The 14,698-nt window shown below is 46.2% G+C and overlaps 1 protein-coding gene across 1 annotated transcript in view; it reads right to left on the minus strand.

The window, feature by feature from the left end:
• Nucleotides 1–14,698, minus strand: part of SORL1 (sortilin related receptor 1) — a 93,158-nt gene that overhangs the window by 45,579 nt on the left and 32,881 nt on the right. The window contains exons 7-14 of the mRNA XM_087706412.1: nucleotides 9,101–9,202; nucleotides 8,576–8,745; nucleotides 7,589–7,781; nucleotides 5,757–5,874; nucleotides 4,977–5,050; nucleotides 2,553–2,641; nucleotides 814–992; nucleotides 480–666 (exon numbers count right to left, since the gene is read on the minus strand). Of these exons, the coding sequence (XP_087562538.1) occupies nucleotides 480–666; nucleotides 814–992; nucleotides 2,553–2,641; nucleotides 4,977–5,050; nucleotides 5,757–5,874; nucleotides 7,589–7,781; nucleotides 8,576–8,745; nucleotides 9,101–9,202 (1,112 nt within the window). The remainder of the gene's footprint in view (nucleotides 1–479; nucleotides 667–813; nucleotides 993–2,552; nucleotides 2,642–4,976; nucleotides 5,051–5,756; nucleotides 5,875–7,588; nucleotides 7,782–8,575; nucleotides 8,746–9,100; nucleotides 9,203–14,698) is intronic.

A 14,698-nucleotide genomic window follows, 5' to 3' on the forward strand; every position in this document is an offset into this window, starting at 1 on the left:
CCTATTCCCAGAGGGACTCAGGGCGGCGAACAACTCAAAGGGGGAAAGGGAACACAAAATACAATACAAGTAGTTAAAATAGCCAAGAGTCACACAGCCACACAGGTCGAGAGGGGAAGGGAACTCATCGACCCCAGGCCTGCCGGCACAGCCAGGTTTTGACGGCTTTCCGGAAGGCCTGGAGAGAGGTGAGGGTCCGAATCTCTGCGGGGAGTTCGTTCCAAAGGGCCGGAGCTGCCACAGAGAAGGCCCTCCCCCGGGTGGTAGCCAGATGGCATTGGCTGGTAGACAGAACCCGGAGGAGGCCTAATCTGTGTGATCTAATGAGTCTGTGGGAGGTAATTGGCAGCAGGCGGTCTCTCAAGTACCCAGGTCCAATACCACGAAGGGCTTTGTAAGTGACGACTAGCAAAGAAGGTAGAAAGTCCTCAACCTCTAACATTCATTGTAACTGTCGCTCACCAGAGACCTCGACTTACCACTCGTAGTCTTCCCTAGTGCAGGAACAATTGGAGACGAGGAACGGTCGATCGAAATCTTCCCCGTTGAAACAAGTAGCATGAGGCGTTCGCCTTTTGAAGACTGTCTTGTGTCCCAGGAGACACTCATTCCCGCGTTCATCAGAGGGAGACCACAGCTTATAATCATTTTCCGTGCAAGGCACCCCTAGGAATTCATCACGGGGTTATGTTTTAAGTTGCGGGGAGTGGGCAGAGAAGGTAAAAAAAAAAAACACCCCGTCACGCTACAAAGCAAGCTTTTGGCCTACACCGAGATCGAGAAATGCTACCAGAGGCCAACTCCTTCCCTTACCGAGGACGTCCGTGGTGTTGATCTGCAGAATCAGCCAACTGTGTCCGTTTTCTTTATAAGACCCAAAAATGGTGAAGATGGTGCTTTTCTCGCCCGGTTCGGTCAGCAGGCCATACACAAAGACTGGCTTTTCGGAGAACGTGAAAGTTTTCCAAGTTTCCCCTTCATTCGTGCTGTACCTATGCGGAAGGAACGGCAAGAAGATGTCAGCCATACCTAGGTTCTGGTCCTTCTTCATTCCAGCATCTTTTGCTTCGGATGGCCCTCGTTTCTTGCTACTTGTCTCTAAGTTCAGGATATAGCCAGTGATGGAAGAAACATGAGCTTATTTTCTTTTTTTTCCCCCTTTTCAAAGACAATGCTGGAGAGTTGTTTTTTTTTTAATAAATTTTTATTTCTCATATATACATTCACAATTATATGATCTCATAACATACAAATAATAATATGTATTTGTAACAATTCTTCTCCCCTACAATTGACAATATAATTGAAATTACTTTCTTACCATCCCATAAACCCATCTTATTTTACAACAATCCTACTTCTTCTTCCTTTCTTCCCTCCTTCCTTCCCTCCTTCCTTCCCTCCTTCCTTCTCTCCTTCCTTCCCTCCTTCCTTCCCCCTTCCCTCCCTCCTTTCTTCTCTCCTTCTCTCCTTTCTTCTCTCCTTCCTTCCCTCCTTCCTTCCCTCCTTTCTTCTCTCCTTCCTTCCCCCTTCCCTCCCTCCTTTCTTCTCTCCTTCTCTCCTTCCTTCCTTCCCTCCTTCCTTCCCTCCTTCCTTCTCTCCTTCTCTCCTTCCTTCCTTCCTTGCTTCCCTCCCTCCTTCCTTCCCTCCTTCACTTCCTCCTCCCTTTCCTTCCTTTCTTCTCTCCTTCTCTCCTTCCTTCCCTCCTTCCTTCCCCCTTCCCTCCCTCCTTTCTTCTCTCCTTCTCTCCTTCCTTCCCTCCTTCCTTCCCTCCTTCACTTCCTCCTCCCTTTCCTTCCTTTCTTCTCTCCTTCTCTCCTTCCTTCCCTCCTTCCTTCCCCCTTTCTTCTCTCCTTCCTTCCTTCCTCCTCTGCTGGAGAGTTGTTTTGATGGCCACTTGGGCCATTAGGATTTGCCGTGGCATCACACCTCTATTTTACCCCTCTCGATCCAGAACCTCAAGAATGAGGTTGCGGGAAATTGGATCACCATTGTAGTTCTCCTCCGAGGGACGGTGGGGGAGGGGGCGCAGGGAGTGGGCAGGGGCAGACAGAATGGATACCTCCTACAAAACCCTGCTGGCAAAACCACGGTGCAGGGGGGACTCACACGGTGCCCTCTGCCCAGTTTTCGGCCTGGGCGGCCTCCTGCAGCACCAGTCAATAGGGGTGAGGGAGGGACACATGCAACCAAAATGGGATAGAGGGGTTAGGGTTACATGTGAGGCCCCCGCGAGGCCTTTTTGGCCAGCAGAGTGCTGCAGGAGAACGTGGAGGCCAAAAACGGGCCACAGGGAGCCCACATGCAGCCCATTTGGCTGGCAGAGGCACTGTGGGCTGGATTTAAGCACCCCGTGGGCCACATCAAGCCTGTGGGCCGCATCAGGCCCGTGGGTCTTGAGTTTGACATCCCTGATTTAGATCATGGCTATCAAGACTCCTTTTCCATTCCCCCAGGGAGCCTAAAGCACCTGAGAGATGGAAGGCATATTATCCCAGTTTACGAACTCAGTCCCCACCCAGGACAGGCAGACTTATTGGTACTTTGCTTACTTCAGCTGGTTTGTTTCTGAGCCCTGCGCCACGGCCATGAGGATGCCCCCGTGGTCTCCCCAGGAGTAATAATGGGGCCCAGACAGGACCTGAGGGAGGAAGCAAACAAAATCACTGGACAAAGAGGGCTGCAGATCAATATAGCAATAGCAGTTAGACTTACATACCGCTTCATAGGGCTCTCAGCCCTCTCTAAGCGGTTTACAGAGTCAGCATATTGCCCCCAACAACACTCCGGGTCCTCATTTTACCCACCTCGGAAGGATGGAAGGCTGAGTCAACCCTGAGCCGGTGAGATTTGAACCGCCGAACTGCCGAACTAGCAGTCAGCTGAAGTAGCCTGCAGTACTGCACTCTAACCACTGCGCCACCTCGGCTCTTATATCAGGTAGCAAAAGAGAAATATAAACACGCCTGCCTAGAAGAATTCATTCGGCATTCTGAAAAGTCGATATTCATGTTCCTGCTTGCTCTAACAAAAAAAAACACATCCAAGGACGATCCTATCATTTCCCCCATCAAGGAATCACGTTACTGGAATTTCCTCTCTCTGAAAACATCAGCAAAATTTGCCAACATTCATTTGAAACACCTTTATACATTCTCGACAACTTATCTGGGGTTAAATGTCAATGTTACATCATGTTATAAAACTCAGGATCCTGTGTTTCCCACGATGGAGGAAGGGCTACAGAAATGGATGGAGTTAGCAGAGATGGCTAAACCGTCTGCTTTGATCAAAGTGGGAAAAAATACAACTAATTTTGTCTCTACTTGGAAACGGCTTCTGGATTTGGCGCTCGAGGTGGGGGGAAATGAAACTTTTGATTTGGGGTTTTACCAATCAGTTGCTCCCAAACACCTTTGTAGGTGTTTAAAATCTAGGCAATATGGGCTTGGTTATGCTGGCTGGGGATGATGGGAGTTCGGGGAGGGGTTGAAGCATCAGGAAAGGGCAAGTTTAGGAGGAAGGTAGTTAACCAGAGTCAGTTCTTCTTGGACATGAAATTAAACCAAAGCCAAAACTTCCCATATTGTCAGCTCTAGATGAGATTGGGAGCACACAAATCGGATGGATGGATGGGTGGGTGGGTGGGTGGATGGATGGATGGATGGATGGATGGATGGATGGGTGGGTGGGTGGGTGGGTGGGTGGGTGGGTGGGTGGGTGGGTGGGTGGGTGGATGGATGGATGGGTGGGTGGGAGGGAGGGAGGGAGGTTGGGAGGTTGGGTGGGTGGATGGATGGATGGATGGATGATTATAGAAGATGAATGGATGGATGGATGATTATAGAAGATGAATGGATGGATGGATGGATGGATGGATGGATGGATGGATGGATGGATGGATGGATGGATGATTATAGAAGATGAGTGAATGCGTGGGTGGGTGGATAGATGGATGATTATAGAAGATGAATGGATGGATGATTATAGAAGATGAAAGAATGGATGGATGGATGGATGGATGGATGATTATAGAAGATGAAAGAATGGATGGATGGATGGATGGATGGATGGGTGATTGATTGAATGGATGGATGGATGGATGGATAGATGATTATAGAAGATGAGTGGATGGATGATTATAGAAGATGAAAGAATGAATGGATGGATGGATGATTTTAGAATATGAAAGGATGGATGGATGGATGGATGGATGGATGGATGGACTGATGGATGGATGGATGGAAGATTGTTATGGCCCAGCAGAAGCCGTTGGAGCTACCACCAGACTCCGACAGCGAGGGGTCCTATGAGTCGGCTCTGGAGGATGTGGAGGACCCTGGACAGGGTTCCGACTCTGAGCAGAGCGCAGAGAGGCTGGTTGGCCACCAGGAGGTGCCTGAGCATTGGAACAGTGGGAAGGAGCCAAGGGAGTTGTTCCTGGATGCCCAGCACCGAAGAGCTGATAGTTGTGCAGTTACAGGAGATAATTGCACTCAGCTGGTGGTAATTAGGCTCCTCTCAAGACTATAAGAGGACTGCTTGTGCACCCGCCCCGTTGCAGGAGTCAACGCTTTGACTAAAAGTTGGAGAACTTTTGTGACTAGCTTGGCAGGCTGGATTGCTGCCAAGGCTTGTCTGTGCTGGATTGCTGCCAAGGCTTGTCTGTACTGGTTTGCTGCCAAGGACCTGTCTGTCTGTTAATAAATTCCGTAAAGTATCTTTGGCTCGGCGTGCTTTGGTGTGGGACGAGGGGGGTCAGAACGGAAGATTATAGAAAATGAATGAATGGATAGATGGATGGGTGGGTGGATGATTATAGAAGATGAATGAATGAATGATTATAGAAGCTGCTCAGCCACAGGATGATACCTGGTCAGCTGTGGCAAAATCCTTTGCCTAGTGTTGAAATGTCTCTAGAGCAACAGGGATGGCCGCCCCCACCTGCCCCACATGAGCATCTGGCTTTTCCTTACCTCCTGCCATCTGACGCCAGCACTGCTGGAAACGTAGACATTCATTTTACTTGCCATGTTCTTCCCCACAGAACCTACAAAGAGAAACACGTTGATCTCAGAGCGATTCTTTCAATGCCTCAAGACCAGGCGTGTTCAACTCGATTTCACTGAGGGCTGCATCAGGGTTGTATTTGACCTCGGGGGGGTGAGGGGTGGAGTGGATGTAGCCAGGGTGGGCATGGCCAGCTCGACATCACTCGTGTTGCAGACCTCCCAAAAACGACCCATTTTTTGTGAAAACGGGCCCGCATTTTGTCAAAAAAAAGGGCATGCATAGCCTTTAGGAGACTTGTAGAGTGTTCCTGGGGATTGGGAGGTCCAAAAACTAGCAAAAACCAGCCCATTTTCCATGAAAACAGGCCCAATTTTTGTCAAAAAAATGGCATGCATAGCCTTTAAGAGGCTTATAGACTGGAGGCTGGAGGGGGGGCAAAAACGAGCAAAAAACGACCCATTTTTTGCTCATTTTTGCCCTCCACGGCCCCCCGGAGCACTCTGGAAGCCTCCTAAAGGCTATGCACGGCCATTTTTGCAAAGGAGGCGGGGTTTTGTGAGGCAAAAAATGCTGCATACAGTGTATAAGACGCACCCAGATTTTCACCCTCTTTTTTGAGGTAAAAAGGTGCGTCTTATACTCCAAAAAGTGCGGTAATTGGGCTTTGACCATTGACCAACCAGAATTTAAGGAGAGGAGAACAAGAGGATTGAAGCAAAGCAAGCCAAAAAAAGGAGATCTACCTGTTGCAATGATCAATCCCGGAGCGGATTCCTTGGATAGGATGGGCATTCTGCGCAACTGGAAATTGAGGAGCTGGCTGAGTCTTTGGGCCAAATGAAGAGAACATCCCAAAGAAAGCTAGGGAAGAAGAAACACACAGACGTCACATGCTTTGTCCTACCAAAAACATGATGCATTTAGCATTCTGGAATCTGGGAATCTCATTAAGAGCCCTCTATAAAAACCACACGTCATTATGGTTGTCCCAGAGTTGCTTTTTTCAAGTGGACTTTCTGGTTTTGTCTTTGAAGACGTTCCTCTTCTCATCCAAGAAGCTTCTACAGCTCTGTCTGGATGGAGGGGAATGGAAGGATTTATACTCTTTGCAGACAGCTGGTCATTTGCATCCTTTTAGAGGGTCGCTGAGGCCACTTGGAGGCTTATCTGTGTCCTCAGGGTCACTTGAGTGGTGCAAATGGGTGTGGAGCCTTCTTGGAACAATCTACAACACAGTCCTTTTAACCTTCATGGTATTGGACCTGGGTACTTGAGAGACCGCCTGCTGCCAATTACCTCCAATAGACCGATTAGATCCCACAGATTAGGCCTCCTCCGAATTCCATCCACTGGCCAATGCCGTCTGGCAACCACTCGGAGGAGGGCCTTCTCTGTGGCTGCCCCGGCCCTTTGGAATGAACTCCCCGTGGAGATTCGAACCCTCACCACCCTCCAGGCCTTCCGCAAAGCCCTTAAAACCTGGCTATTCCGACAGGCCTGGGGCTAATGAGCTTTTGTCCCCTCTCGAATGGTATGGTTGTTGTGTGTTTTTAAATTGTGGCATTGTTTTGTTCGTGTTCTTTTTTTCCCTTATTTGTACACCACCACCAGCCCTTGACTTGAGTTGTGAGCCACCCTGAGTCCCCTTCGGGGAAAAGGGCAGCATAGAAATATAATAAATTCAATTCAATTCAATTCAGTTCCAAGAAGATTCCACACCCGTTAGCACCACTCTGCAGGCTTCCCAAACGTTCTGCACGCCTCGTTTTTTGTGAAAACTGAATACAGCAATTTGGCCTCCCGAAACCCACCTGCTTTGCAAAAATGGATATGCATAGAGTTTGAGAGGCCTACAAAGTGCTCCTGGGGACTGGAGGGAGCAAAAACGAGCAAAAAATTGCCAGTTTTTCACAAAAACAAATCCATTTTTTGCAAAAAAAAAAAACAACAACAAACAAACCAGGGCATGCATAGGCTTTGGGAGGCTTGTAGAGTGCTCCTAGGGGCTTGGGGAGGGGGCAAAAACAAGCAAAAAAGGCCCATTTTTTTGCTCGTTTTTGCCCTCCCCAGCCTCCAGGAGCACTTTGCAGGCCTCCCAAACTCTCAGCATGTCCATTTTTGCAAAGGGGGTGGGGTTTCAGGAGGCCAAAATGCTGCATTCAGTGTATAAGACGCACCCAGATTTTCACCCTCTTTTTGGGGGGGGGAAGTGCGTCTTATACTCCGAAAAATATGGTAAATATTTACTTTGAAGTATTTGTAATTGGATAATTATTACATAAGATGAAGAAAAGATTCGTGGCTTGAATGGATTAATGCTTTATGACGGGCTTGAGGCACGCTGGGCTGTATGTATTTCCACTTGCCAAAAATAAATAAAAATTACCTGTAGGCAGGTATCTCATCTTTACCACAAAAAAAAGGGGGGGGAGATAAGCTCACCGCCGGTTGACGTCCCCTAACTTCACCTACTTCTACAACCTGCGTGAAGCTTAACTGGGACCCCGGAATTCAATGAGCGATCCGAAAGCCTTCAGGGAGGCACCACCATTCCGTCGGTTGTCGGCATCATTACCTCACAATTTATCTTTTCGCCATAGTGAGTATACTCTGGAGGCTGGAGAAATTCCCAAGTCCCACCTTTGTCGAAGGTGATGACCGAGCGCATATTCTCGTCGCTGAACGAGCCGTTGATCAGGGTGGTGATATAGACCCCCGGAATCCCCTCGACGCGGTGGAAGTCTGCAAAAGGCTCGCTTGCGAAGTATCTGCCGAAAGAAGATACTCACTGTCAGCCTCTGCCTTGCTGCTGCTTCGGCTGCCATTGAAACGGGGAGGGGAAGGCACGGTGTTTGGGAGGGGAATCATCGTATGCTGGAGGAATGTTCTAGAAGCTGTCCTGACCATCTCATTGCGCATGTGGAGGAAGGGAGTTTCCCGCCAAGGTTAACTGTCCAACATTCCACCCTGATGAGGTTTTTTGAAGTTATCTCCCACCTGACAGTTATAGCAGTAATAGCAGTAGACTTATATACCACTTCATAGGCCTTTCAGGCCTCTCTAAGCGGTTTACAGAGAGTCAGCATATTGCCCCCAACAATCTGGGTCCTCATTTTACCCACCTCGGAAGGATGGAAGGCTGAGTCAACCCTGAGCCGGTGAGATTTGAACCGCTGACCTGCTGATCTAGCAGTAGCCTGCAGTGCTGCATTTAACCACTGTGCCACCTTGGGGGAATTATTATTGGACTATGCACCGGGGTGCCAAGAGGAGGGGATTGAACTATACATGATATTCATTGCTTTCGCGCCTAATTAACCAGACTCAGCTTTGCTTTGCTACTATTCGTTTGTAATTAGTAAAAGTACACTTAATTTCAACCAAATGAAGTTGAGTGGTTTCTTTCCTGATTATTAAATGAAGCAGCACCTGAGACTCACTCACCTACCAGTCCTTCGAGGCAGTGGTGGGATTCAATAATTTTTACTACCAGTTCTGTGGGCGTGGCTTGGTGGGCGTGGCAGGGGAAGGATAGTCTCCAAGAAGTTGTCTACCTTCTTACCTTACTAAAGTGTCGCTTCCTGCTCCACCCGGACTGTAATACAGGATGTTTTCCAAAGTCAACGAAAAGTGAAGGCCTTCCGCTTCAGAGATATAGAGGCTGGTGCTGTTGTTACTATAAGTGACGCACACAAACACCTGGTCTTCAGAAGTGTCAGCGATGTAGTACTCCTTCAGGACAAAATTTGGGAGCGGAAGATGTTTGTTCATTTTTTAAAATAAAAATAGAAAGCATTCGAGCAGGCAAAGTGGCTTAAATGTTTGACATCTAATCTCAAAAACGCCACCAAAATATCACACCTTTCCCAGGAGTTCACTGTAGCTTTAGATAAGCCTCAGTTTCCCCCAGCTGTGCAATGGGCATAATGATAATATCTTGAGACCCATTGAAAATAATCATTTGTTTTAAAGGATGCCTACATTCTATGGAAACATGCAAAAAAAAAATCTGAAAGAAAGCCTGCCGATTACAGAAGTGTGGTTTACAGCTAAATAAAGTTTCTAGCCCCCCTTAATTTGTTCGTACCTTAATGGGGTGTCTTGTTGCAAACTGTGCAGCCTGCATTGGCTTCCGGTTAAAGGATACCCAGAGTTGAACAGATGTTTGTAACTGATCACCCGACAGAGGCTGCGAAGAGAAAAGGGACGGACAGAGAAAAATCAAGTATTCTGGCTCTTTTTCATCCTGGGTCAAAAAAAAGAACTTTTTAATAAAAGTTTCTGCAAACTGAAAACAAGTAAAAAAAACAAAAACAAGGCCCTCCATAAATCTCCACGTTTCACAGAGGTTCCAGGACTAAATTTCAGTTTAATGTTTAAACATGTGTTGTGACCAGCCAGCAGAGCTAACAGCAGATTCAGACAGTGAGGAGGTTGGGGAGGAACATGGGCCAGTCCTGGCATCTGGGGAATAGCAGTTAGACTTATATACCGCTTCATAGGGCTTTCAGCCCTCTCTAAGCGGTTTACAGAGTCAGCATATTGTCCCCACAGTCTGGGTCCTCATTTCACCCACCTCGGAAGGATGGAAGGCTGAGTCAACCTTGAGCCAGTGAGATTTGAACCGCCGAACTGCAGATAACAGTCAGCTGAAGTGGCCTGCAGTACTGCACCCTAACCACTGCGCCACCTCGGCTCTTTGAAGAGCCTCTGAAGGCGGCTCTATGCACCAAAGACAAATTCCCTATGTGTTCAATCACATTTGGCCAATAAAGAATTCTATCCTATCCTATTCTATTCTATTCTGAAATGGTATGTTTTCCTGCCTAAGCAGGGGGTTGGACTAGAAGACCTCCAAGGCCCCTTCCAACTCTGTTATTCCATTCTGTTCTGTCCTAGTCTACTCTACTCTATTCTATCTATCTCTGTCAAACTATTCACTAAGGCTGCATCACTATTACTATTAGTCTTCTCATCGTTCCTATCACCCATCTCCTCCCACTTATGATTGCAGCTTTGTTGCTTGTATCCTTACTATTTATATCGATATTGATGGTTTCCTGATTGCTTATTTGTCCCCTATGCCTTTCATTAAGTGTCGCACCTTATGATTCTTGACGAATGTATCTTGTCTGTTTATCTACACTGAGAGCATCTGCACCAAAGAGAAATCCCTTGTGTGTCCAAATCACACTTGGCCAATAAAGAATCTTAGCCGAGATGGCTAAAATATCGGCATATCTTAAAGCTCACTCAAACGAGAGATATAAACGAGACTGGAAAAAATGGATTGACTATATACAAAATAAATACGGGACCAAGAAATTCCAGTTAGCCCATGCTTAAGATCAGAAATGATTTAAATTGTTTAAAGTTAGCTCAGCAAGAAGAAGCTAAGGTCAATGTAGAATGTCATTAATTTCTTTATTTCTTTTTTTCTCAATAGATTTTAGACTGTGTTGGTTAAAAATCCATACCGTGTACGGGTTCCGGGAAGTCGGGGGGGGGGGGGGGAAGGAGGAGGGGGGTTGGGGGGAGGGGGGAGGGAGGGAGGGACATACAAAAAAATTGTACTTCGATGTTTTAATGATTGACGAATGATGAAATATTTGTGTTTTAAAAGAAATAAAACCTTTGAATGACAAGAATTCTATTCTATTCTATTCTATTCTATTAGTCAAGGACTACCCATAAAAAGGTCCTCACAGGATTGCGTCCATCCCAAAAACTACTTTGTGCAGGTATACACACACTGCAGAGTTTTGAAACTTAAGCCCAAACATAAAAAGAAAAAGAAAAAACTCTTTTTCCATGGGAACTTGCCAGAAACTACTGTTCCAAATTCACCGTGGCTCAATGAACTGAATCCATTTGCTACAATGGGATAGTTTAAACACCGGTGGTTTTGGGCTCGCAGCCTAAGCCAATACTTATTCCACTTGTTGGTTGGTCTCCAAGCTATTAACGAAATGCCACAATGTTGTAACTATGCTGCGGTGGCGGACTGAAAAGAAAAGCCGCGTGTGAGAGAGAGGAGCAAGAGAGAAATTTGGTTTCCTGGAAACGTCATCTGTGTCGTATTCGTCAATGAACGCAAAAACGGCTGAATAGAATAGAATAGAATAGAACAGAGGATAGGAATAGGAATAGGATAGGATAGGATAGGATAGGATAGCATAGAATAGAATAGAATAGAATAGAATATAGGCTAGGATAGGAATAGGAATAGGAATAGGAATAGGAATAGGAATAGCATAGCATAGAATAGCATAGCATAGAATAGAATGGAATAGAATAGAATAGAATATAGGCTAGGCTAGACTAGGCTAGGAATAGGAATAGCATAACATAGCATAGCATAGCATAGAATAGCATAGCATAGCATAGAATAGAATGGAATAGAATAGAATGTAGGCTAGGCTAGGAATAGGAATAGGAATAGGATAGCATAGCATAGCATAGCATAGAACAGTGTTTTTCAACCTTTTTTGTGCAAAGGCACACTTTTTTCATGAAAAAAATCACGAGGCACACCACCATTAGAAAATGTTAAAAAAAATTAACTCTGTGCCTATATTGACTATATATAAAGTAATTTTCCCACGGCACACCTTACACTATGTCACGGCACACTAGTGTGCCACGGCACAGTGGTTGAAAAACACTGGCATAGAATAGAATAGAATATAGGCTAGGCTAGGAATAGGAATAGGAATAGGAATAGCATAGCATAGCATAGCATAGAATAGAATAGAATATAGGCTAGGCTAGGAATAGGAATAGGAATAGCATAGCATAGAATAGCATAGCATAGCATAGAATAGAATGGAATAGAATAGAATGTAGGCTAGGCTAGGAATAGGAATAGGAATAGGAATAGAATAGAATAGAGGTAGGGGTAGGGATAGGGATAGGGATAGGAATAGGAATAGGAATAGAATAGTAAATAGAATAGTAAATAGAATACAATGGAATAAAAGGAATGGGATGGGGTGGGATGGGATAGAATACAGCAGAGCTGGAAGGGACATTGAAGGTCTTCTAGTCCAGCCCCCTGCTCAAGCAGGAGAACCTATACCATCACAGCCTCCCCCGCAACCATCATCAATGTGAGTCCATTGTCAAGCATCCAACTATAAATCATGTGGCCGTGGGAATGCTGTGACGGTCATAAGTGTGAAAACGGGCCATAAGTCAATTTTTTCCCCAATGCCGTAGTAAAACCTCCAACGGGCACTAAATTATCTGTTCCAAGTCAAAGACTACCTGTATAAGAGCTGGGAAAAATCAGCAAAAGGGTGCCAGTTAGAAATGCTAAGGCAAAGATCCGTCTGCCTTGATAGGGTGACAAACGCATCATATTTCCCTGTGAAAAGAACAACGCAGCAAAAGAAGGAGGTGCGAGGCCAGACCGTAGTACGAGAACTGGTCAGGAACCGCGCAGAGGCCATGATCTTGCTTAGCGTACCAAAAATGAAACCCAGCTTCAGAACGTCTTGTTCCAAACCAGTAGATCAGCCAAGGGAGAAATCCCTCTTTTTTTTTTCTTTCCTTTCTAAGGAAGTACATCATGTGCCGGTGAATAATGGCGTTTGTGCAGTTCTGTAACAGGTCGTAATACATTTAAAAAAACAGAAACAAGTGTTCCGGCTTGTTTGACAGAAATCTCTCCATCAAATGTTTGGAAACAATAGATATATATTTTATAAAGTAGCCTTTCTCAACGTTGGCTATTTTAAGATGGGTGGACTTCAACTCCCAGAATTCCCCACACTGAGGGTTAATGAACTTGAAAAGAAGTGGACTTCAAGTCCCAGAAGTCCTCAGCCAACATGTCTGGGAAGTTCTGGGAGCTGAAGTCCACCCCTTTTAAAGCACACTAATTGGGGAATTCTGGGAGTTGAGGTCCACCCCTCTTAAAGCAGGCTAATTGGGGAATTCTGGGAGTTGAGGTCCATCCCTCTTAAAGCAGGCTAATTGGGGAATTCTGGGAGCTGAAGTCCACCCCTCTTAAGGCACACTAATTGAGGAATTCTGGGAGTTGATGCCCACCCCTCTTAAAGCAGGCTAACTGGGGAATTCTGGGAGCTGAAGTCCATCCCTCTTAAAGCACACTAATTGGGGAATTCTGGGAGTTGACGTCCACCCCTCTTAAAGCACACTAACTGGGGAATTCTGGGAGCTGAAGTCCACCCCTCTTAAAGCACACTAATTGGGGAATTCTGGGAGTTGACGTCCACCCCTCTTGAAGCACACTAATTGGGGAATTCTGGGAGTTGAGGTCCACCCCTCTTAAAGCAGGCTAACTGGGGAATTCTGGAAGCTGAAGTCCACCCCTCTTAAAGCACACTAATTGGGGAATTCTGGGAGTTGAGGTCCACCCCTCTTAAAGCAGGCTAATTGGGGAATTCTGGGAGTTGAGGTCCATCCCTCTTAAAGCAGGCTAATTGGGGAATTCTGGGAGCTGAAGTCCACCCCTCTTAAGGCACACTAATTGAGGAATTCTGGGAGTTGATGCCCACCCCTCTTAAAGCAGGCTAACTGGGGAATTCTGGGAGCTGAAGTCCATCCCTCTTAAAGCACACTAATTGGGGAATTCTGGGAGTTGACGTCCACCCCTCTTAAAGCACACTAACTGGGGAATTCTGGGAGCTGAAGTCCACCCCTCTTAAAGCACACTAATTGAGGAATTCTGGGAGCTGAAGTTCACCCCTTTTAAAGCACACTAATTGGGGAATTCTGGGAGTTGACGTCCACCCCTCTTAAAGCAGGCTAACTGGGGAATTCTGGAAGCTGAAGTCCACCCCTCTTAAAGCACACTAATTGGGGAATTCTGGGAGTTGACGTCCACCCCTCTTGAAGCACACTAATTGGGGAATTCTGGGAGTTGAGGTCCACCCCTCTTAAAGCAGGCTAACTGGGGAATTCTGGGAGCTGAATCCACCCCTCTTAAAGCACACTAATTGAGGAATTCTGGGAGCTGACTCCACCCCTCTTAAAGCAGGCTAATTGGGGAATTCTGGGAATTGATGCCCACCCCTCTTAAAGCACACTAATTGGGGAATTCTGGGAGCTGAAGTCCACCCCTCTTAAAGCACACTAATTGAGGAATTCTGGGAGCTGAAGTCCACCCCTCTTAAAGCACACTAACTGGGGAATTCTGGGAGCTGAAGTCCACCCCTCTGAAAGCACACCAATTGAGGAATTCTGGGAGTTGATGCCCACCCCTCTTAAAGCAGGCTAACTGGGGAATTCTGGGAATTGATGTCAAACCCTCTTAAAGCAGGCTAACTGGGGAATTCTGGGAGTTAAAGTCCACCTTTAACCTGGCCTAACCTGCTTCATGTAAAATTAACATCAACACCTAATTTTGCTCACCCCTCGCCAAGCCGGACCGAGACAATTAAAAAAACCAAGGGTGGTTCCCCTTTTATTATAATTTAGGAGAAGATGAAAACATTTCTTTTTATGCTGTATTTTTTTTTGAGAGCCTTGCTTTTTTTTTTTTTTTTGATAGTCCCGTGATTTTTGTTTTTAAGGGATGAACTTAACAGAGATGAACGGTTCGTAGCCAAGCAAGAGGCCCAGAGAGGAATGGGTAACATGTTAAAATTCCTGAACAAATAAACCGAGATTTGCCCCTCCATGGCCTATGTTAAAATGCTTGTTTATGTTACTCTCTCTG

Source organism: Thamnophis sirtalis, unplaced genomic scaffold, assembly GCF_051295495.1.
Source record: "Thamnophis sirtalis isolate CommonGarterSnake01/CBP01778 unplaced genomic scaffold, rThaSir2_p1.2 scaffold_2, whole genome shotgun sequence".
Lineage (NCBI taxonomy): Eukaryota > Metazoa > Chordata > Lepidosauria > Squamata > Natricidae > Thamnophis > Thamnophis sirtalis.